General features: G+C 40.8%; 1 protein-coding gene across 1 annotated transcript; it reads right to left on the bottom strand.

Moving 5' to 3' along the window:
• Positions 1-19,969: 19,969 nt before the first annotated feature.
• On the bottom strand, positions 19,970-22,179 carry LOC110902082. Its single transcript, XM_022148822.1, has 5 exons — positions 21,900-22,179; positions 21,658-21,806; positions 20,761-21,198; positions 20,096-20,658; positions 19,970-19,985 (listed from the first exon to the last, which is right to left on the bottom strand). Exons 1-5 carry the CDS (start codon positions 22,177-22,179, stop codon positions 19,970-19,972), a joined length of 1,446 nt encoding a protein of 481 aa, XP_022004514.1.
• Between the last annotated feature and the right edge of the window lie 3,413 nt (positions 22,180-25,592).

Genomic DNA, 25,592 nt, shown 5'->3' with positions numbered 1-25,592 from the left:
CCATAAGGTTCTATAACTGTACAGGGTGACCCGAACGGTTCTAGATACTTCAGATTCGGTTTACGATTATTGATCAGCTCAAAGCATGTTTTGTTGAACTTTTTGACAGTGAGAACCCTGTTGAGCGTATAGCATGCGGCAGAAACAGTTTCAGCCCAAAAATTAATTGGTAACTTTGAATCTGCGAGCATAGTTCTAGCCGTCTCGATTAGCGTCCGATTTTTGCGTTCTGCGACTCCATTCTGCTGCGGAGTGTATGGAGCGCTAAACTCATGCAATATACCTCTTTCATCACAAAATTCTTCCATTCTGCTGTTCTTGAATTCAGTACCATTATCACTTCGAATTCTTTTGATACACCTTTGGTACAGATTCTCAATCTTCTTGAACAACGCCATTAAACTGTCAAACGGTTCGTTTTTCGTCTTCAAGAAAGAAACCCACGAAAATATGGAATAATCATCAGTAACCACAAGACAATATTTATCTCCCGTAATGCTCTTGACATTCACCAGACCAAACAAATCCATGTGAAGTCTCTCCAGGGGTCTTGAGACTGAATTGACTTGCTTTGTAGGGTGTGACTTTTTCTTCTGTTTGCCTTTTACACAGCTAATGCACTCCCCTTCCAGATGAAAACCTTTGACATGAACTCCTGTAACCAAATCATTATGCACCAAATGATTCAGTTTTCTAAGATGTATATGCCCTATCTTCCGGTGCCACAATCTCGATTCTTTTTCAGTTGCTCTGGACACGAAACAATGAGCTTGACCCGTGGTTGTAGTAGCTACGCTCATATCCAACACGTACAGATCATTAACTCTTGGTTCCCTCATGATAATCCATTCCTCAGGGATAACAAATCCTGGTTTCAAGATCAAACATTCTTTATCAATGAAGTGAGTGGTATACATCCTGTCACAGATCTGCGAGATACTCAGCAGATTGTTCTCCAGCTCAGCAATGTAGTTAACTATTTCAAACGTCACAATCCCGTTGGATAACGTTCCTTCACCAATAATCCTTCCTCCTTGATTACCCGCAAAACCTACGTATGCTGCATTTATGTTTCTGACATCATATAGCAACGCAGTCTTCCCTGTCATATGTCTTGAAGCTCCACTATCCATGATCCATCTGGATACAAGTTTTGGAAGATCCTGCACATAACAAACTTTGAATTAACCAACTTCAATAAAGATGCCGATTCCTGCTTCGCGATCAAGGAAGCTCCGGCAATTCAAACTGCTTAGTCAAACATGGTGTCCACCCAGGCCTCATCAGCCTTAGGTGTAACCTTGACCGTTTTAACTCTCGCAACTTGAATTTTAAAGTTTTCAGCCTTCAGAGGTGGAAAATTTGCATCATAATCAACTTGAATTGAATCCTCAGAAGGTGAAATCTTTTTCTCAGTTTTCGGTTTCCAAACTTGTTGAGACAATGCAACCCGTTTGTAAAATTTGTCATTTGTAGTTACTGACTTCTTTACGGGTTCATTTTTCACTTTGACATTGTCATTTTTCACATTCTTTTTCTCAACAACGATTGGTGCTTTACCCTTCACCTCAACTTTCTTTTGTTGAGTCTTCACAGTTTCAGTTTTAGGCTTCACGTTGGTACACTTTCGTGCAATGTGACCAACTTGATTACATCTGAAGCATGTTCGAGTATCAGCCACTCGACTTGTGCCTTCAGACTGAGCCTGTGAAGCTCTTTTCTCAAAGAACTCTTTGTTTGATTTTGAAAAAATTTCTTTCTCTTCATTAGCAAGTGAACTCGAACTGTTCACAACTTTTTCTTCTCAACAAACCTTTTGTTTGGAACATTTCTTTTCTGATACTGCTTACCCCCCCTGATAACTACCCGACCAGTTGTTTCTGTTGTTATTGTAAAAACGCGGTGGATTAACAGATTTCTTGTTGAAAGCTTTGTTTTTCTCAAAAGTCATTATTCTCTTCTTTTAACTCAAATTGTTCACTTCTGACAATTCAACTTCGACTAACTTGAAAACATTTGTCAATTTGTTCATGTTTACGTTCTCAATTGGAACTCAGAATCCGAAAACAACTTATCTGAACCTAACATCTTGTACATGACAAGATTTGATTCTTTATTTAAGTTTTCTTGGACTTTTGTTTCGGAATGTATTTGTCCAAGAAACACCCATCTTCCTCAGTAGTGTCAGTATCTGTTTTTAGCACATTTTCAACAACACCTTTTACAATATCATTTTGGACACTATCATCATTGGAAGACGTGAACGTGACATCAATGTTCTTTGGAAGTTTAACTTCAATTTCTTCTCCAATTTCAACCAACCTAGATTGCTTTTACGTGTAATTATCCAAAATCGGCGGTGGAACTCTATGAAAACCCACCCCGGTTCCATCAGAATAAACATCTTCGCCAGCTTTGTTTTTCCCGATAGGTTTGGGAACAATATGTTGCAAAACAAAGCTTACGGAGTTGTAACTTTTAAGCTTCAACTGGATTCGCTCGTTTTCGATTTCAGCTTCTTGAAATTTAAGTTTCAGTTTAGCGATTTCATCCAGTTGTTGATTGATTGATTCTTCTTTTACTCTGAGCACTGCTTTTAGATGAACATTTTCTTTATGTGTTTTACCATTACGATCATCACTATCTTTCATTGTGCTTTTGAGTTTTTCAAATTTTTCAGAAATCTGACGGTTTTCAAGAATTAACTTTTCATTTTCCTTTTTAACTTTTTCATGATCAATTTTTTCATTTTTAGTCTGGCTAGTTAATTCTCTTATCCGTTCAGTTGAAGCTTTAACTGTTTTGTCACGATCGAGAATTTGATTCTCAACGCTTCTGACCTTTGCTGTCAGATCTTCAACTTTCTTACCGTTGAGATACGTAACTGTATTACAAAATTTGCACTCTTTGTTGCATTTTTTGCAATCAACATTTCCATCAATTTGTTTACCTGACGTATTTGTTGACAAGTTTGAACTAACCTGGCTTTTTGACTCAGACATGGAGTTAGAGTCTACCTCAAGTGCCTTAGCAGCTAACACTTTGTCAGCCATTTTTCCCAGGTTCTCAGCAGTCAACTCCTGCGTTGTGTCAATAACCCCAGTATCAATCTTCTTTGATTTCTCTTGCTCTTCTTTCTCCTTTTTCTCTTTCTCTTCTTTCTCCTTTTTCTCTTTCTCTTCTTTCTCTTTCTCGTCTCCAGCACCATTTATTCTGCCAATACTCATCCTCTTCTTTGTACTCCTTGATTATAGCTTCTATATCAAGCATTTTGTCATCGATCGCAATGTTTCCATATGGATCAAGATAACACTCCCTGTCCGGATCCCATTTTCTCGCTCTCCTCGCTTCTAGATAGATACCAGAAATTCTAATGATTCTGTTTTCGGCCAACATTTTTCTGTATCTATACTTCTGCTCTTCAGTTCGGTTATCCTTCCAAGGAATAGGTTCGTCATTTTTCGCCATGAATGCGTAACCAACCGTATCTTCTTCCGGTAGAACCTCTTGACTCCAATCATACCCCTCATCGTCATAAATCACCGCAAGAGCTCTAGATTTCTCTTTGTTGTCTTCAACCTGCTTCAATCTAGGCGGCTCAGATTTATTCTGGTGATAAATCGCCTTCTTGTAGTAATCATCTTTGAAAGGTTTCTCCGACTCATCAGCATATGCGTTTCTGCATTCTCGCTTGAAGTGACCTTTCTGCTTACACTTGAAGAATGTCACTTTGGATTTATCGAACCCCAGCTTGGTAGATGGACCACCAATTGTCTTCCTGCTTGTAATTTCCATAAAACGTTGTGATCGACGAACAGCACTGGCCATAGCCCAACGAATATCGATCAGCTCCATTTCTTCAGGATCTATCTGATCATAATCTTCCTTCGTTAAGTTGGTTTGCCTATCTTCCCAGCTACTAACCCTTCATACGATTCCAACACCAATGCTAGGAAGATTATCTGCTATTTGGCCGACTCCTCATCAAAATTCTGAGAATTCTTCAAGTCTATTGCAATGTTGCATTGAAAACGATTCTTTGCATCAGAATGACTTGCAGATGAAGAAGATCCACTATGATAACCACTGTGATTTCCACTGCTTTGACCACTTTGACTTTCTTTGTTTGATGTGGACACATTCTCAGCAGAAAAAGCAGTTTTGGGAGAAGTTACTTTTGGCATCATGCTTTTTGGATAATACAAATCCAAATTCTGCTGATAGGATGAATGGTTGACTTTGTATGTCTTCTTCAGTTCCAGCTCGTGACTTTCAAGTCTCTCAATCAACAAATCCACAGTCAACTTTGAAGGCTCGATAGTATTTTTTAGCATCAGTGCATAATATCTCCAATCCATCTCGTCAGGCAATGAATCGAACAGTTTGTCTATAAGCTCCTCATCAGGATATCTGATATCATGTCTTGCTAATTCCAGCTTCAGATGACCAAACCTTTCTATCATTTTACAGACTGACTCATTCTTTAAATATCCAAACATATCAAATTCTTTCCTAAGAAGTTTCTTTTGACTTTTCACAATTTCAGCACTTCCTAGACATTTCGTTTCTAGCTTTTTCCAGAGATCTTTTGCATTTGAATAATCGATCAATGAGATTATATCCTCCCGAACAGACTGAAATAACAATGCCACACATTTTTGCTCAGCCACAAATGATTCAATCTCCTCAGCTGATGTTAAAGTTTCACCATTTTTGTTTCCATCTCAATAACCAGTTTTCAGACTCCTCCAGCTGGGAAATGCAAATGCCATCAACCAATCTTCAAACTTTCTTGACCACCTACTGTATTCCTCGATAGCCATTAGCTTTGGAGGTTTATTGAATGTTCTGAAGGCACTTTCCGATTCCCAAGCTTCCTTTTTCTTCACATTTGACAGATTCTCATTGTTTTTTTGCTTGTAGATGAATCGTCTCCCGAGTTTCCAGCAAATGCGTACATGTCGCTGAACGGGTTCAAGAATATATCATCCATTTTGAATGTTCCTGCAAAATCAGCAAACACTTAGAAAAATTTTCGAGATTTTGAAAAACAGTGACAGAAGAGCGAAATATCAGCTTGACAGATAAGCGAAACCACTCTTGACAGAAAAGCGAAACCACACTTGTCCGTATAAGCGAAAGTGGTTATGACCAAATGAGCGAAACTATATTGTTCGAATGAGCGAAACACCTAGATGTCACTATGAGCGAAACTACCAAGTCCGTATAAGCGAAACTATGTGTAATTTCGAGCGAAACCTTCGAGCGAAACTTGGTATTTCAAGCGAAACTAGCGATGTCCGAATAAGCGAAACCTGGTTTTTACCTAATTTTTACCATTTTTAAGCCGTGTTTTAACCTGAATCTTTCTAGGCTTTGTTAATTGTATGTTTCACACGTTATACTAAAAAATCAGGCCATTTCAACCGTAGGAACCAGTTCAAATTGAAAAAGTATGAGAGAAAGTGAGTAGAAATGAGAGAATTCTGTAGAATCAAGTTGTAGTAGTATGAACTCCTCGTCCTGAGCTCTGATACCACTTGTTAGACCGTGTTCCGACCCTAAATAGTCAGTTGAGAACGTTCATCTTCACATACAAAGGCGGAATCAATGCACATGAAGTTACACAACTTTTCCTTTTCAATTCCTTCTCTTTTATTGCTTTTTGATTCAATTTTGACAGAGTTTCGTTACAAAAGCAATGATCTAGTTCCGTTCCAACGTACACAACTAACTGATCAGGTTTCGCTCCAATGACTATATATAGTGTCTATGGTTTCGCTTTTACGACATGACACATGAGCGAAACCTTCAAGATCCACATGAGCGAAATCTTCTATTGACATATGAGCGGAACCATCTATGAACATATAAGCGAAACTACAACATAAAACCTAATTTGACTTTCAAGCTCCTATGTTGACCTATCTTGACCTAAGACTTAATGCAGACGTAGTCAACAGACATTCCATGCATCAACAGAAAGCTATAACTTTCTGGCGTTGCATCAACACGCAACCCAAACCTTGATGCGAAGCGTCACAATATACCACAAAATCATCAGTTCCTTCTGGTAGCGTTAAGAACGGCGCATTGCAAAGCTTGTCTTTCAGCAGCTGAAACGCTTCTTCCTGTTTGATTCCCCAATCAAACTTCTTATCCTTCTGTGTGAGGAAGGTCAATGGTTGAGCGATCTTTGAAAAATCCTCAATAAACCTTCGATAGTACCCAGCCAAACCTAAGAATTGATGAATCTCAGTTGGCGTCTTTGGAGTCTCCCAATTCTTTATTACTTCGATGTTTGTGGGGTCCACATGGATTCCATCTTCATTAACCACGTGTCCAAGAAATTGGACTTCGCGTAACCAAAATTCGCACTTCGAGAATTTGGCATACAACTTTTCCTTCTTCAGCAACTCCAAAATGGCCCTTAAATGTTGTTCGTGTTCATTCTTCGTCTTCGAATAGATCAAGATATCGTCTATGAACACAATCACGAACTTGTCGAGGTACGACTTACAAACTCTGTTCGTCAAATCCATAAAAACAGCTGGCGCATTTGTTAACCCAAACGGCATTACCAGAAACTCGTAATGTCCATAACGAGTTCTAAAAGCGGTTTTGGGAATACTTTCCTCTTGTATTCTCAGCTGATGGTAACTAGATCGCAAGTCGATCTTAGAGTAGTAGCTTGAACCTTGCAGTTAATCGAATAAGTCATCAATCCTTGGCAGAGGATATCTATTCTTGATAGTCAACTTGTTCAACTCCCGGTAGTCAATACACATACTAAAGCTACCGTCTTTCTTCTTGACAAACAGAACTGGAGCTCCCCTAGGTGAGAAGCTTGGTCTGATGAATCCTTTATCTAGTAGCTCCTGGAGTTGTGTTGACAACTCCTGCATCTCTGAAGGTGCAAGTCGATAAGGTGCCTTGGCTACAGGCGCGGCGCCTGGAACCAAGTCAATGTGAAACTCCACTTGCCTTTGGGGTGGCAATCCTGGCAAGTCCTCTGGGAAGACTTCAGGATATTCCTTCACGACAGGGATGTCTTCGATCTTCGGCTCAGCAGCTTTCTTATCCACGATGTGTGCCAAGAAGGCAGCACATCCCTTCTGTAAACACTTTCGAGCTTTCAGGCAGCTGATGATTCTTAGAGGTGTATCGCGCTTTTCTCCATGAACTACGATCGTTTCTCCATCTTCGGTTGGGATGCGAATGATCTTTTCGTGGTAGACAATCTCAGCCTTGTTGCTCGCTAACCAATCCATCCCTACTACCACGTCAAAGCTTCCCAACTGGACTGGTAGTAGATCCAAAGTGAACTCACGCTCTCCCAACTCGATCACACAACCTCTGACAACTTCATTTGCTTCAACTAGCTTTCCGTTAGCCAGTTCAATTGAGTACGAAATATCTAATTTACTAGCACCTAACCCAAGCATATTCTTAAATTCTAACGACACGAAGCTATAATCGGCACCAGTATCAAACAAAACGGATGCAAAGCGTTGATTGATAGGGAACGTACCAGTAACAACATTGGGATCCTGGCGCGCTTCCCTCGCCTCGATGTTAAACACTCTTCCACGGGCTTGATTCAGCTACGGGCATTCCTTCTTGAAATGCCCAACATCCCCACAGTTAAAACAACCCAGTTTTTGCCCATTTCCACCTTCGTTCCCAGCTTGAGTGTTGTTTTGATTTCGGTTCATATTACCCGCTTGACTTGCATTGTTTCCTCGGTTTGCATTGCCTCCATTATTCCCTTGTGAACGATTTCCATTTCCACCACGGTTATTGTTCCTATTACCAAATCCTCCTTGGCCTCCCCGGCCAACACTAGCCCAGCAATTATCCTTCAAGTGGCCAACTTTTCCACAACCTTCACATATTTTTGGCCCACACCGGCCAGAATGATGACGCTGGCAGGTGTTACACTTGTGTTGTGTTCCCATATAACCTTTCCCTTTCTTCTCAGCACCGGTTGCAGCTTGGACCGGTGTGCTTGATTCCCCTTTCTTGCCAACACTACTTGTACCCTGTTTGAAGTTTGAGAACTTCCTTTTATTATCCCCGGACGACTCTACGTGAGTCTCCTTCTTTTTCTGCTCAACATTCGAGAACTTGTTCAAGCGGATAGCTTCCTCAGTAAGAGCCACACTAAGATCAATGGCTTCTGTGATTGTCGCAGGCTTGAAAGTAGTGACCATACTCATGATCTGAGGAGCTAAACCCCAAATAAAGCGCTCGATGCATTTGAATTCTGGTGTAACCATATAAGGCACCACATGAGACAAATCGTGGAACCTTTGAACATACTCCGCAATCTTGGAACCTTCCATTTTCAAGTGCCAGAATTCCGTTTCCAGCTTCTGAATCTCCGCACGTGAGTAGTACTTTCTTCGCATAAGCTCTTTCAGCTCATTCCATGTCATCGCATAAGCTGCGGCTTCACCAAGAGTTTGCACTTGTAAGTTCCACTAGGATAGGGCTCCATCCAAAAATAGCCCAGAAATGTAGGTCACTTGTTGTTCGGGAGCACATTTGCTCATTCGAAGAACAGACTTAGTCTTTTCAGCCCATCTTACAAAAGCAACAGCACCTCCGGTGCCGTCGAAGTTCATGGGCTTGCAGTCGAGGAACTGCTTGTAAGTGCACCCATGAGGTGGATTGTTGTTGTCGTTGTTGTTCGAATTGCTTCCGCTGGTTCCTCCTTGTGAGGCTGCATACTATGCAATGGCGGTAGCAATGATTTGTTGGAGTTCTGCCTCGTTGGTAGGCATGCGTGGACCACGTCTCGGCGGCATCTTCTAAAAGATGTTTCACGTAGGTCAGGTCATAATAAGTAAATGAATCATACGTATTCCATTCATCAACACATAACATCTCATGTTATAAATAAACCAAACACATAACATCACATGTTATAAAATATACACAATCAATCCAACATCACGTATAATGAGAATACTGCGATTGCGCTGTCATAAATCAAGACCACAATGTAAGGTTTACAAGTTCATAACTGTATCGTACATCATCAATGACTATGGGCCACATCGCCCTAGTCTAAACTATCAAATCAGTGACATCAACAACCAATATACAAAACATCAAAAATCATAATCATCCAAAATGCGGTCTCCAAAAAGGTTGTATAGTCTGCACAATTGCGGTCCTCTCATCAAAAGTCTACCTGCGTCGTACAAAAAGGCCTAAGCTGATGGTGGTGGAGGAGGGGGAAAACGAGAAAAGAGTAAACGTCGCATATGAAGCCAGTCCTCCTCCATAGCGCGATGAGAGCGCATCAAGTATGCTATCTGCTGCTCAGGAGTCCAAAAACGAGCGACAAAATCGGGTGAGAGTGGACGCGGAGGGTGTGATACTGCAGGTGGGGTCTGGCAATGGCACGGGGGTCGCTGAGCTCTCTCCAGCTCCTGTACGCGACGGGTCAGCGCCTCCTGCTGTATCATGAAAGATGTGAGAATATCCTCCGTAGAATACCCGCACGTGATATGGGTGATACGGATCAGACGATGGCATAATGGGGGGCGTAGTCCAGAGGAACGACTCACTAGATGGCGTGAAGGATGGTACAGCAAACGGTGCAACAGTGGGAACAACAGTAGGATGAGAAATCTGGGGCACAAATGTATGACCAAAAGGCTGACGAGATGAACCCTCTCCAGGACGTGGTGGAGGTATGTCCTGAAGAAACGTGATAGGTAAGTCTGTGCGGCGAGCATCTGAGGTGTGTGTGGGAAGCAAAGGAACATCGATGGGAGCTGAAACAGGGGCTGAAACGGGGGCTACAGGTGGTGCAACTGGTATCACGAAAGGTGGGTAATCGCCGTCATCGTCTATCCACCCATTGCGGGTGTGAGCGTATCGTGGATCAATATGGGTCGCAAAAGGTGCGCGGTCGAACAGCACCGGCACTGGATCGGGAAGTGGTGCGACAACAGGATCCTCTAACAAATGTGGAGCATCAACATGAGCATCGACAGCATGATCATCCACCAATGGCGGAGCAACAACAGGATGATCATCAACAGGTATATCATCAACAAAAGGAGCAACAGTAGGTGCATCAGCATGAACAGGGTCATGCTCTAATGCGGGGTCAGGAGCAATGACTGGCTCAGGGGCCACAGCAGGCTCTGGATCAACAAACTCCATGTCAAAATCAGCTGGATCAGCAAACAAAGGATCGACAGGGGCTACAGGATCCTCCAGGGGCTGGTCTAAGTGAATGAATTCAATATCCTGGTCAGGATCAAATCCAGGTGGAAAAACAGGATCTGAATCATCATCAACATCATGATCAAACTCAAAGCTATAGGTGGGAACCGGTGCAGCTGATGACGCCATGCCCGGGTCGGCGTCGTGTGAGTGGTGCTGCACTCCCTGCGTGTGCGAAGGTGCGGACGCCACAGACTCAAAGGAGTCTGGAACAGGTGAATGAACGGGAGCCTCCTCTGCAGGAGCATCAGCAAGAAGTAGGATATCACCAGCAGCAATAGGGATCTCACCCTCAAGGTCATCCTCAAGTGGGTCCTCCTCAAACAAATCGACGTCGTCGTCGGAAACAATATCGATGGGCATATCAACAACAGGATAAGCAGCAAAGGGCACAGGAGCAGGGATCACCGCGAGTGGTAAATCCCCAGCGAGATGGCCATCAGTAGGCTCGGCTACGACATCAGGCAGCGCAAAGGGCTGGAAGTCGTCATCGTCTGTGCTGGTAGTATCGGAAGTGTAAACCTCATGCTCCGATGAAACTATGTCATCTGATACTATAACCATGGGATCTGTAGTGTCTGACTCTCCAGTATCTGATGAAGGCATGATGTCTGTAACACAAACACACATATGCACAAACAATCAATCATATAATCAAATAAACATGTTAGTCATCAATTAATCAAGCAAGCATTTCTTCCTAGTCCCACTAGACTAACCTCCCAGCCTCTCAGACTAAACCTCCTAGTCTCTCAGACTACCCTCCCAGCCTCTTAGATTGAACCTCCTAGTCTCTCAAACTACCCTCCCAGCCTCTCAGACTGAACCTCCTAGTCTCTCAGACTAATTTCCTGGTCTCCCCGACCAAAACCTACCCAATCTTAAAGATTGGCCCCTCAGTCTCCCTGACTGAATCCCTGGTCTCCCCGACCAACCTCCCAGTCGATAAGACTGAATCCCTGGTGTAACAACTCTCATTAAAATCCATAATTAGGATGATAATTAGTTAATAAGAAAACCCTAATTGAGGCACCCAAGTAATTCTGCACTAACCCTAAAATTTCCAGAACAATTGGAATTAGGATCAGGGCCCCTAAAACTCAGGGGGGTAAACCCTAGTGATGATTATCACCAAATTTGCGTTGTACAGATTGAAATTGATTTTAAAAATGAGTCATGCAAGCTAGTCCCGTACCCAGCTAGCCTATGTAATTAGACTGCACCCCTTACGGACCGTAAGGGGAAATGGCATACAGTCCGTAAGCCTGTCCAAAAATCACTATAAATAGCAGACATTGGCAATTGCTTTCTGTGTTGAAAACGACGTAAGAATTCTTTGTAGACGTCGAGTTATAAGCAGAAACAGTCCATAGTATACTAAAATCGAATTGCTGCCGCAAAACAGGGTAATCACTCGATCTCTATTACGATTCATTTTCCGACTGATCAATATATCCAATGGATGTTTAAGTGCCGCCCACATAGGGTTATACTTTGTCGTTCGTCGTTAAATCGATGGATGTTTAAGTATCGCACTTTGTCGTTCGTTGTGAGAATTTGATCTCGTGAGTTATCGTAAATGCTGTATTGATCACTAACCCGGTTTTGTGTGCATTATTATTTAAATTAGGTTCACAAGGCTAAACCATATTCTGTCCGTGTTAAATCTGCAATGTGAGTCATTCTCTTTTTATCAAATGTTTTACAATACTCCAAATTATTTTCAGAATTATAATTACAGTGATTAAGTTTATGTAATCACCAAATTACAGCCGGTATGTGGGGTATTGTGCACATTACTACTGTTTTAATCACATTAGGTGGGCGAACCTAAAATTAAGTGATATACGTCGTTCATTGGGGCAGCCAATGGTGATATGACCACAGTCACAGATCCGGTCGAGTGACAAATACTGTGGGTAGTTGGTAGATATCAGAAACATATGTAAAACTCTTAATACTGTAAATTATAATAAACGAGTCATTTTAGTAAACTGAATGATTCACTCAGTATTTCCCGCTGACAAAACCTTTTTCAAACATGTTTCAGGTGATCTATTGTAATTCAGGAAAAGTGTTGGGGAGCATTTCAAGCTTAAGAAAGTGGCTCATTATAAAATAGAGAAATATGTTTTCGAAAAATAAGGATTAATCAGTAAAATCATATTATTGTAAATTACCGGGATTTTTATCCCGAATTAAGAAAAAAATAATTGGGAAAAGTTTTTAGCTTTACAACGATCCTGATGATAAACTTCCGCTGTTAAACTCAATTAAATAAATATCACGGGATTTCTGTCCCGCGACTCCTGAAACGGGTCAAACCGGGTCGGGGGCCGTGACACCTGCTCTCCCTGACCAACCTCCTAGTCGATAAGACTGAATCATAATTTTGAAAAAGTGTTCATACTTTTTGTTTGTAAAAATGTTTTGTATCCGGGATCTGGACGTAATGTATGCAATGTAAATATGTTTTCGTGAGAGCCCTAGTGATCATAGTCTAGACTCGAGAAGGAATCCTAGTTCGCTATGATCAAGGCTCTGATACCAAGCTGTCACACCCTGGCTTTGCGGAAGCGTGGGTTTATTTGGTGTGACTTCTTAATACCATAGCTTAATCACAGCAAAGCTATATGAAAGTAAAACCATGATGATCATCCATTGATTCATGTTTTAAAAATAAAAGCACCACGACATTGTTTTAAAGTTGACACATGCAACGAGTTTACAACGTAACAAAATAAAATCCTTGTTCAAAAGACACAACCACAAACATGAAAGAAACACAGCTTAAGACTTGTGACTCATCCAGGCAAAAGTCACAACCCCTAAACTTGGATGACCTCATATCCCTACGCAGCATGAAGGCATAGCATACCTCGCCAGATCCCTAATTCCCTGAAATACATGTAAGTTGAAAAATCAACAAAAGTTGAGCGAGTTCATGTGTAAGTGAGTATGTAAAAACCTTTGTAATACATTTGTATGTATGAAAATCCCTGGTATGTAGCAAGTAAGGAAAAATGAGATCACCATTGGTTTACAAGGCGAATGATATGTGTGAAGTGCAGTAGGAAGACTCAAACCTAGCAGATTTTTGCGTCGGGCTCAAAGTCACCCCGAGGTCCGTTCTGTTGGGCCTGGAGTTGGGCTCGCTACACCCAGATAGATCTACCGCTAATGACCCTCGGTCCTACAATGAGGATTAATGGCCTCTAGTTTCCGCCTACCCACTCACATGATCTAAGTAGTAACCCTCATTACGCTAACCATACCATGTATAAAAGTATCCGTAAACATTGTAACATGTATTTCACCCCCGCAGTTTAAAAACTGAAAACAGTTAAGAGAAAAGGGGGACATGAACTCACAGAAGTGCGTCTCGAAATAGTAAATCCCAATCAACCTGCTGCGTGACGACCTACACGTACTAATTTCTATTAGACGGACGGTCGTGCCTTGGCTTAAGGTTTAACGTTTTTGGGAAATAGTTAGACAACTATTTCGCATTTACACTTCTTAATTATTAAATAATTTTATTCCTTTCCAAGGATGGGGGTTTTAATACATGTGCGTTTTTTATAATTTCCAAACTATATTTGTAAGTCTCACTTACTAAAATATATTTTAATCCATTTGTCTAAAATATTCTATCTCCAAAATATACATATTTTTCCCAAAAATATTATATTTTATTCCTTACGATTTCCAAAATAATACTTTTATCAAAATACGCATTTAAGAGTATTTTTTTCCGAAAATACATAAGTTGCATTTTAAAGTTCGTGTGGTAATAACAGTACCGGTGTAACTTAAATATTTATTTGTGAAGGCGTTGGTATTATTTTGGAGTCGTATTTTCATGATGTTTTATTTTTACTCTAAAAATAATATATATATATATAGTTCACAAAATAATCATAAAATCACACAAGCGTTTTAGTATGAAATATATATTCTAAATATATATTTAACAAGTTTTATTTATGAAAATCCACCTCCGACACTTGGTAATTTTGTAATAAAAATCATGGCGAATTTTATTTGGAAAAACAAGTTAAAAATATATTTTTAACCACTTGTCACAAAAATATTTCTAAGTGTTATTTTCTGGAAAAATTTCGCCAGAGTTTCCTCTGTAACTACAGGTGGCCACGCTTACTAGCGTATCATTTTCTTTTCAAAATTCAATCAATCAATTTACCAATCATCAACAACAATTTAAGTATCAAACTTATCAAAATAAGTCCAAATCGCAAACTCATGAACTCGTAAGTCTTGTAAAGATATGTAGTAACTTCCTAACATATTTAGTAGATCTTGTTTTCTTTAAAAATAAAATTTGTTTCTTGAAAACATTATTCTTAAAGAATATGTAGTCTTACAACTTCTAATCGATATTTACGAAAATATTTCTTTGTTAAATCTTTTGTTACATAAGTGTTTACATACTTGCTTTTTTCACTAAAAAGCTTGTAGTTTATGCAAGATCCGGTTTTTAAACAAGACTTGTATATTTTACTTGGTTCTTCCGAAAAACCACTTGTAGATCCTTAGATCTACTAGTTTAGAACTCTATTTTACAAGAAAAATCACTTTTACACAAGTTCATGTTCATGTGTGGAAGGGTTCATCATCTTACAACTTTTACACTTAACATATCACTAGTTCATGTTCCATGAACATGATCTAGCGTGGTTAGATGACGATCCGTTCCACTACTAGCAACTATCAACATAAAATAATCACAACTAGTCAAGATTTACAAGATTTACACCATTAGTTTCTCTTTAACCAACTAGTTCATCATTCTTTCAAGACTTTTAGTTTTGATCTTTTGTGTTCTTGAGTTTTAACCGTTAAATCTCTTATTAACCACTTTAAACAAGAACAAGAGGGTGTCTAGAAGCACTTACTACTAGCTCGTGGCTAGGGAAGAGTCAAGGCGTAAACAAGGTGGATAAAAGCAATGTAGAGAGGTTCTTGAGTTTCCGAAAGCACCGAGCCTCCTTGTATGATCTCTTGCACACTTGTATGTAAGAAAATGGCTTGAACAAGAATCGATGGTGAGTGTATGATGGGTGGTGTTCGGCCGATTACACAAGGGAGGAAGAAGGAGAGCAATTTTCTTTGTGTTGTGTTGATGAGAGAGAAGTGTTATCCCATAAGTATACTTATAGACCATCATTTACTAGTAAGCATTAGGTAATGTGTTCACAAGATATTAGGCAAATTTGATTATAATAATCAAGAAATGGGTGGTGTGTCACCACATGGGGGACCGATCGGATTTGGGGGGGGGGGGGTATATAGTTGGATTTTGATGATATAGTTAAGTGTCTAGTTAGTTTAGTTAAGATGTTAATTAGGTTGTTAGTGTGTTATGCAATATAACGGGTGTTAGGGTGTTCGGGGACCCTAACTAGCTCAGAAAAGTACAAACAATGTCATTGACAATATTTTTATGTTCCGGGTAAAGTCCGGTTGTTCGGTTGGATATTGATCCGTTAAAGTGCTAAATAAGTATTTAAAGTGTCTTTTATAGTGTTTTTAGTGACACAATAAATTCCCGACACCTTGGAAAGTGTCTAGTATTATTTTCCCATGTTTTTGCACTTTACTAGTTATGTCAAATGCTGAATTTTTGCACAAAGTGCAGAATTTTGTAGTTAAAGCATGTTTTAGGCACATTCGGTCACTATAACTAACACCTAGTGACGCAGTTTTACAATCCTCACCTCCCTACACTCCCTACTAGTGTAGTAAACTATTCCCGGCTCATACTGGCCTCAGAGAGACAGTGTCTGTCTAGTGCTGGCTATGTCAGCATGTTTACTGGGTTATCCGTTCATTGTGCTAACTGTGTTTTTGTGCATCAAGTTTGTCACTATAGTTTTGTGTGTAATAATGGAGTGACAGTAATAAAGTATGATGCATGAATATGTATGTATCAGAAGTCAAGAAGCAGTTTAACCACAATTGTAAGCAAGCACAGTAATTAAGCATTAATTAAATATTAATTAATTTGTACGGATACCTGTTTTGGTGAGGGTTGTCACAATCGAGTCTTGTACTGTACTAGTTAGATCAGGGCACGAAAAACGAGAAAGTGGATTTTAGTGGTGATTCCGCTTGAAATGACATTGAGTCAATTTCAAGCGAAATCACATTGCTCTGATTACTATTTTCCCATATAGATTTCAAAACACTTAAGTTTGTTTTAATCAAAATGGTTTTTCCGGAAAATAGTTGATTGAAACGGGGAGTTCTGATTGTTTATGCCAAGTGGATGGCGAATTGAAGTGATTCGATATTGGTTGTCAATTTACTTGTACAGTTTGTTTTCAAATTTCTTTAAATGTGTTTGCATTTTAGGGGGAGTAAAAATTTCAGAAAATCCAAAAACAATAGAAAATTTGAAAAAGTCAAAATCATGATAAAAATCAAAATTGAGTTTTGTTGTCAAAAAGAGGAAATGATAGTACATCAGTGGACTATCACAACATGCTAAAGAAATGAAAGTCAAAAATGTGATAAACAATCTCGCTGTGGATGTGCCAGTAGGTTTTTGCATATTTAGTAGATTGTAACGAGATATAAACCTAAAATTTCAAACTTTCTTAATTTGTGGGTAACATTTCTTGGATATATGGGTAACCCCCGAAATCTTGTTTGAAAGGTCCATCTTTCTGAGATACTAGGTCTTTATACTCGGTGATATCTGGGGTATTATCCCGGGACTTCTGCTGAATGCAAATTCTGACCTAGTCCCCGTATAATACTTTCTGCAAATGCTTGAAATATAGCACCGCCCTCAGCATAAAAAATGATGAAACATTGAAAAATGCTAATCATGTGTTGTTGAAGAAAAGATCCTCTAAAGGGGACACACCAAAAGTTGAGCCGTTATCTCTCTGCTGAACGGAAGTTTTGACCTGAGCTCTCACGGTTTCGCATCTAACCCCTTTACAGATATCATCAGTGGTATACTCACCTGTAAGACTGAATATTGGGATCTGGATACGGGAGTATATTCAAGTTGTGGGACACGCGAATAAGTTTAAGTTCTCAAGACACTAATTCGTATCTCGGAACAGTTGAACTTTGTGTGAAAATTTAAGTGGATCAGTATACTGACAATCTAGGTGAATTGTTTAGAACTTAAAATGAAATGAAGCTTAATGGTGTTGGTGATTTGTCTCAGAAACTGATATGATCCTCTTAACACAAACTCACAAAAAGATTGTCTGTAAATATTTCTTTATCAAAATCCCAAAAAGATTTTTAGTGTGTTTTAGCATAAATGTTGAAAAATTCAAAAAGATTTTCGACAACTGGTGTTGAACAGCTGATGTTCAAAATTTCAAGTGCCAAACATGACGAACAGGTTTGGAAAAATTGTGTTTGTAAAGTATTAACAATCTATCTTACAAGTGGTCATCAGATGTTTTTGAAAAAGGATATTCCTGATAATGATTCATCAGAGATTTTAAATGATAAATCATTCTAAGATTTATTCTACAAGTGGTGAGCAGAGTGAAATTTTTTAAAGTAAAACTTATGTTTGCGGTAGAGATTATGCAGGTTTGACAGGTTTAATTCTGAGCAAGAGCATAAGCCAGGCAACGATCCCAGCTGATTAAAAGGGGGAGTCTGTAAGAGCTAGGTTATGTTTCTGGAATCCTGTGATCCACGCAAGCTGATGATGAACTTAAGGAATCAAGAGATCTGATCAAGAGAAGATAGAGTCAGATTCTGATCATGAGATTGTCGTTGATGACAAGTTTAAGTAATCAACATCCGAGAGGAGGAGTTTGTTGATGGTGTTAGAAAGAGAAGAGAGAAGATTTGAGGATACTTACAGCGTCAGATACTTCAAAGAGAAGCCCAAAAGCTGATAAAGACTGAAGAAGCGAAGACTCGACACTGAAGACTCCGTCAACATCCGAGGGGGAGTTTGTTGGTGCATCTGTCTGTCGTCTTCGTCTTGTATCGAGTCTTGTACTGTACTAGTTAGATCAGGGCACGAAAAACGAGAAAGTGGATTTTAGTGGTGATTCCGCTTGAAATGACATTGAGTCAATTTCAAGCGAAATCACATTGTTCTGATTCCGCTCGTAGTTAACTAGGTGATTTCGCTTGAATATATCATGGTGATTTCGCTTGAAATGAGTCCAAGCGAAATCAGAACTCCTATATAAAGGGGTGTTCCAAGCGAAATCAGTAACAAGTAGTTCTGGTTTGCAACAAAGTACTGCCGAAGTGTCGTCACGCTGTAAAACGTCATTATTGCAATAAAATCGACAGTTTAAAGTGATATTCTTGCTGAATTGACCTCAGTTTGTCTGTTTCCGCCGTTCAAACTGAGCAAAACTCTTCTGATCGACTCATTCGGGTCTGAAAACGATCCTACAAATTTGTGGTTTGTATGTTAACTTAAACAATTTTAGGTTTTGCAGGAATCCTTAAAGTTCCTGTTCTGTGGTTGTGGTTTGGCCAAGGTGGCCGTTCGAACAATTTCTTAGGTTTACAAGCCACTAAGGCTTGCTTTAACTTTGTTTGGATGTTTGGAAGTCTATTAAGACTTTCTTTATTATGCTATTAAGTTTCCACTATTTTCCTTGTGTTATATTTTTTGTGTTTGTGCCTGTTTGGTAAGGCAGCTTGGTTGGCTTCAAGCTTTTGAGGCTTCTGGCTGTTTTGCATGTATATAGCTTGAAGCCTTTAAGGCTTCCGGTTACTACTTTAGTTTCGTGACTTGGTTTGTATTTTTGAGTTTTGCGTTGTGTGCAACTTTTTTACTTGTGTTGTTGCATTGTTACTTGGATTATTCTTATCTTTATTGTATTGTCTTTGTGGGGTTTGTGTTGTCTTTATGTTTTTCATACCTTAAAGGGTTCAGTGCTGCAGTCACTTAGCCTTGGTATTTTTAACAAGAAGACATAGCACCTATCCTATTCATTACTTTCCTTATTTTGATTTTATTTCATAAGCCTGTTTTTTTGATAATTTTTCTAAGGCTTAAGGAACATTTGGTGTAGGCTGTTCAGACCTGTCTATGAGACAACTTTGTTTTTCAATTATAAGTCTCATGGAGTTGTATTGATTTAGGAACTCACCCCTTATATAGGTCCATTCAACCCTTGAACCTATTGAGCAATGTGGCCTGGGAGCTCATCCCCTTACATGGCCCTTGCCATGGAGTTTTTTGCTAGGTTCTCAACCTGATTTTAGGATAGAAAGACAAATTTGTGAAACAACTTCATTCATTCAAGAGATATTGTGTTTACAAAAGGTGATCATAGTACAACTCTTGAAATACAACTTGTGAAATACAAACCAATCTTTCTTGATTTAGACATGGAACCTCTTGAGGGTCTTTCTATTCCAATGTCTTGGAAACTTTTTACCTTCTGAGTCGGCTAGCTTATAGGATAAACCCTTATGTGCTCCAAGGATGGTATATGGGCCTTCCCATTTTGGGCCGAGCTTTCCTTGGTTCTCTTTTTTACCAGCCTCATTGTTTCTAAGCACCAGGTCTCCTGGCTTGAAACGTTAATTCTTGACCCTTTTGTTATAGTAAGCTTCCATCCGTTGTTTGTACTTGGCCTCTTGAATTGCAGCTTGGTCTCGTGCTTCCTCTAGGAGTTGTAAGTTCAACATGGTCTCTTTTTGGTTTTCTTCGGGATCCATGTTGACCGTTCGCTGTGTTACAACTCCTATTTCAGCTGGAATCACGGCTTCAGATCCAAATACCAAGCTATAAGGTGTTCTTTTGTGGCTTGTTTTTTCGGTTGTTCTTATGGCCCATAGAACACTTGGCAACTCTTCAAGCCAATTGTTTTTATACCTTCCCAATCTGGCTTTGATCCTTTCAACTATGGTTATGTTCATCCTTTCCACTTGACCGTTTGATTGTGGATATGCCACCGAGCTGAAAACCTGAGCTATTCTATATTCTTTGCACCAAACGCTGAAAGGTTTCTCGGCAAATTGCTTTCCATTGTCGGTGATAAGCACTCTCGACAATCCATAACGACAAATGATGTTTTCCCAAACGAAATCAATGACTTGTCTGCCCATGATTTTTGCAAGTGGTTTAACCTCAGGCCACTTGGTGAAGTAGTCTATGGCTACCAACAAGAACTTTACTCCACCTTTGGCTGGTGGGAATGGGCCAACGATGTCCATCCCCCATTTATGAAATGGCCATGCTGAGGTTATTGGGACAAGATCATGCTTGGGACTTTTCGGGACTAGTGCATGAATTTGGCAGGAATCACGCTTCCTTTGCTCAATGGTGTCTCGGTGCATGGTGGGCCAAAAATACCCAAGGTTCATTAGTTTAGCAACCACCGATCTAGCTCCAAAATGAGCTCCGCATATACCTTCGTGAACCTCTTTGATCAAGTACTGGCTTTGTTCGAGACCGACACATCTTAGCAAGGGTGCAAGGTAACCCTTTTTGTAGAGTATTTCTCCTTGCAACACACATTGTCTAGACTTGACTTTAACCCTTTCAGCTTCTGCTTGATCAGTTGGTAACTCACCATTTTTAAGGAATTTTTTGATTGGAGTCATCCAATTGGTGCCTTCTTCGGTGATTACGTCTTGAACTTCCGGCTCTTCGATTGATGGAGTTTTCAACACTTCTACCAACACCTTTTTTGTGAGGTGGGCAAAGGTGAGAGTAGCTAATTTGCTTAGAGCATCAGCTTTCTTATTTTGAGACCAGGGAATTTGCTTGATGGTACATGTTTGGAAGGTGTTCATCAACTCCTTTGATTTTTCTTTGTATTTCTTCATATTTGGCTCCTTTGCAACATAACTGTCGTTCACTTGACTTGACACCAACAACGAGTCTGTGAAGACTTCAAGCTTTTCAACCTTCATTTCTTTAGCCAACCTCAAGCCGGCTATCAACGCTTCGTATTCAGCTTCGTTGTTGGTGGTCTGAAAATCAAATCGAAGAGCATACGTGAATTCTAACCCTTCTGGGTTGATCAGAATAAGCCCGGCCCCTGACCCTTCAACGCTTGAAGCCCCATCGGTAAAAAGCTTCCAGGCTTTAAGGTCTGAGGGTTCAGTGGTAGCTGTGTTTACTTCAGTGATTGTTTGCTTTGGGACTTCCACAATGAAATCAGCCAAGACTTGGGCTTTGATGGCTTTTCTTGGGACATAGGTGATGTTATTTTCACCTAGTTCCACCGCCCATTTAGCTAATCGTCCCGAGTTTTCTGGTTTTTCAAGCACACTCTTAATAGGTTGGTCGGTGACCACTTGTATAGGGTGTGCTTGGAAATACCTTCGAAGCCTTCTAGCCATTTGGACTAGGGCTAGAGCAAGTTTCTCCAAGGGAGGATATTTGATTTCTGCTAATTTTAGAGTTTTGCTGAAGAAATAAACGGGTACCTGAACTTTGTCTCGTTCACTGGTGAGGACCGCACTTATTGCTTCTTCAGCAACCGAAAGGTATACAGAGATCAACTCTCCCGTTTCTGGGGCTGCAATGTTTGGGAGTGAAGCAAGGTGTTGCTTCATCTGGTTGAAGGCTTCCTCAGCTTCTTCAGTCCATTTGAAATCCTTCTTGTCAGAGCATCCCTTGAGCGTTTTGAAAAAAGGCAGTGATCTTTCAGCCAATTTTGAGGTGAAACGCTTTAAGGCTGCAAGCTTCCCGTTTAAGCTTTCAACTTCTTTTTTGCTTCGTGGTGGTTTGGTTTCGAGAACAGCCTTGACTTTGTTTGGATTAGCCTTTATACTTTGTTTTCCTACAATATGCCCAAGGAACTTTCCTTTCTCAAACCCAAATGAACATTTCTCGAGGTTGAGTTTCATGTTGACCTTCTTTAGGTTCTTGAAGGTTTCTTGGATGTCATCGAGCATTTGATATTCTGTTTTGCTTTTGATTACCAAATCATCGACATATGCTTCCATCTTTCTACCGATTTGGCTGGCAAAAGCCTTGTTAACTAGGCGTCGATAGGTTGCTCCCGCGTTTTTGAGGCCAAAAGGCATCTTTTGGTAGCAAAAGATTCCTTTATCCGTGTGAAAGGCGGTTTTCTATTCATCCTCTTCCTTCATGAGAATTTGGTGGTAACCCTTGTAAGCATCAAGAAAACACTTGAAAGGGTAACCGGTGAGGGAGTCAACCTTGAGATCAATTTCTGGCAACGGGTGACAATCGTTGGGACAAGCCTTGTTCAAATCCTTGAAGTCTATGCACATTCTCCAAGAGTTGTCCGACTTTCGAACCATGACCGGGTTTGCAACCCAGGATTGGTACTTGACTTCTCGGAGAATGTCGGCTGACACAAGCTTCTCAACTTCTTGGCAAGCAGCCAAGCTTCTTTCGGGTGCTAAACTTCGTTTCTTTTGGACAACAGGCTTGACATCGGGTGGTATTTTCAGCTCATGTTCAGCAATGCTTCGAGGGATGCCCGTCATATCTTCCGGGCACCAAGCAAAGATATCACTGTAATGTACCAACAACTTTTCAAGATATGAGAGAGTTTCTTGTGAAAGGCTTGGATTAACCTTATCCTCTGCTCAGGATACTTAGGGTTTATGATTAGCCTTTGCTTATCTTCTTCACTTTTGGAACTTTCACCTTCAACCATATAGGCCTCTTGAGTAGGTTGAAGGGTTGCGATCCCTCTCTCGGTAGGAAACTTGACCGTTCCATGACCGACAGAAACAGCCATGTAGAATGCACACTGCCCCGGCCTTCCTATGATCACGTCATAGTTTGAAGGTATATTGATGACCACAAAAGTGAGAGGTTGGACTCTCTCCTTCTAGCCTTCGCTGAAACGGATATTAAGGGTCAGTTGCCCTAAAGGCTTAAGGGGTATGTCAGCAATACCTTTTATGAAGGTTCCTGAGGGTTGAAGCCTTGAACGTTCTTCATTGCTTAAACGGTTGAAGAACTTCTCGAACATGATTTCGGTGGCAGCACCAGTGTCTATGTATGCTCTGCTTGTTTGTAATGTTCCCACAGTAGCCTCAACCACAAGAGGGTTTGAAAGGGGGTCTTTCTCTGTTGGAGGGAAACAAACACATTGAAGCTCCCAATCTTCCAACCGTTGCCTTTTGTGAGGAACCTTTCCATCAAAGTCCACCATGTTAACTTCCTTGTCTTTTCCTTCAGCCATCTTGTCTCTTACTCCCTTCACCAAGTGAGCAAGTTCCCCGGACTTAACGGCCTCTTCGATCCTCTTCTTTAGATGGAAGCAATCATTAGTATGGTGGCCTTTCTCTTCATGAAATTCACAACATTGGGTGGAGTTCTCATTCCTTTTGCTTTTGGGGAAAGGCCTTGGAGTTCTCATTCCTTTTGCTTTTGGGGAAAGGCCTTGGAGCTTTGCTTAACTTCTTCCGTTGCAAGGATTTCTTGAGGGGTCTTGGTAAGGGGTGTGAAACTTATGCCTTTTTCCCTGCTGGAAGGGTTCCTGCCTTCAGACCTTCGCTGCTCTGAACCCTTTTGGCGTTTGTCATAGGAGTTAAAGTTCCACCTTTTTCTAGCTGGGCTGTTGTCTCGCCAACTTGATCCCCTTTTTCTTTGCTCTTTAATGTCTACGGCCTCCTCTCCCTGGATGTGGGCTTCAGCCATTTCGAGAGCTTCTTCCAAGGTCTTGGGCAAGGATTTGTTGAAATCTCTTGTGAGATATTTGGATGTAATGGCATTCATAAAACCAGCCACTCTCATTTTTTTCGTCTGCCCCTACATATGTGAGACCTTCCTTCTTGTACCTTTCGATTAACTCTCGAAGGCTTTCGTCATCCCTTTGCTTTATCTGAAAGATTACTATAGCATCTTTAACGTATCGCCTTTGCTTGGAGAAATTGGTTAGGAACCCCTTGCTAAGGTCATCGAAGCTTCGAACGCTTCGAGCAGGTAAGTCATTGAACCATATTCTAGCTGATCCGATAAGGGTTTACATGAACATGAGACAACATTCAGCATTTGACCACTTCTCAATCCTAGCAGCACCAGTAAAGATCTGAAGATGGTCTTCAGGAGCTTCAGTCCCATCATATGTTTTGATGTGGGACGGCATTTTAATCTTCGTTTGAAAATCATAATCGGTTATTTGCTGTGAGAAGCACGAGAGGTTACTCGGCTTTTAAGGCTTGGCCAAATCTTCTTCAACCCTTGCACCCATGTTGCTGCTGTTATTATTGTTCCCTTGAGTGGCTAGCACCTGATTAATAAAGTGCTCCCACGGGAAATTGGCCATCATCTGGGCCATAAGGTTGAAGCCTTGAAGACTCTCGGGTGCCACTGGGCAACTAACTCCCAAAGGAGTACTCATAACGGCACTTCGTGCCAATGGGAGTACGGACAAAGCTTGTTCCCATGTAGTTGTTGATGAGGGTGGAAGACTTATCACTGGGGATTGTAGGAGCTGGTCCAGAGTTAGCTCATGCCCCAAAGGAGCACCGTTTGTAGCTGGTTGGGACGAAAAGAGAGGAAATGTTGCAGGATTTGGCCTCGCGGACAGATATGGGTTAGGGTTTGGAGGAGGATTACTGGGACCAGCCTCATCCCTAGACGCAGGAGGTTGTGAGTTTGCAAAAGGAGGGATAGGGGGTCCAGGAGATAGTGTTGGCTCTGGCTCGTCATAGTCTAAACGAATCCTCACTCCCTTGTCTCTCTCCCTACTCACATATTGGTTGAGGAGAGACCTCAACTTTAGGAAATTGTTGGCGACCCCTTCAGGGGTAAGTTCAACATGTGATTGGGTGCTAGAGACACCGACATTAGGGGAAGGGACCCTTGATCTGGATGGAGTTGGAGTGTTGAAAGTGAGAAACTCGGGAGTGCTTTCCGGTGTCGAGGAAGACGTCGGTATAGCCACATGAGCTTGGCTAGTGCTTGGGGTAGAGGTATTTGGAACCTGATTCACTTCTCCCGGAGATTCACTTTCCGACATGGTAGTTTCAAGAGAATGGAGCTACACTACTAGGTCTTTTGAAGGAAATCAGTGGCTTAGCCCCACGGTGGGCGCCAACTTGTTGATGCAACAAATAATAGACCAATGATAGTAGCTGGGCTGGTTAGGCAAAAGGGTTGAAGGGTTTGGTTTTGCCTAACGCAGGTCGTGGGGTCCCCCCACGTTTGCAAGACGTGGAGAGAGGTTCACTAGTTTGATTTTGTTGTTTGCTCGGGATCCTCCACTGAAATGTGTTCAGTCTCGGATGTGGGAGCAATAAGAATGTGTGTGTTGAATGTGATGGAGAGTGACTTGTATAGAAAAAGTACTCAAGAACAATGACCAGAGATTCGCCTAGAATCAGAGCTGATCGAGAGTGTCCTGGCACTAAATGAAGTGTCACATTTATAGGGA

This window comes from Helianthus annuus, chromosome 9, assembly GCF_002127325.2.
Source record: "Helianthus annuus cultivar XRQ/B chromosome 9, HanXRQr2.0-SUNRISE, whole genome shotgun sequence".
Taxonomy (NCBI): Eukaryota; Viridiplantae; Streptophyta; class Magnoliopsida; order Asterales; family Asteraceae; genus Helianthus; species Helianthus annuus.
This window is presented reverse-complemented; position numbering and strand designations above follow the sequence as displayed.

Bases quoted from the DNA above. Each gene is read 5' to 3' on its own strand.
- LOC110902082 (XM_022148822.1), bottom strand. From the start codon at position 22,179: ATGGAAGCATATGTCGATGATTTGGTAATCAAAAGCAAAACAGAATAT. The intron at 21,199-21,657 runs GTACCCGTTTAT...TTTGATTTTCAG, and splicing joins GTGAACGAGACAAAGTTCAG to ACCACCAACAACGAAGCTGA. The intron at 20,659-20,760 runs GTTAAAGTCAAG...GAACAAAGCCAG, and splicing joins ATCAAGCAGAAGCTGAAAGG to TACTTGATCAAAGAGGTTCA.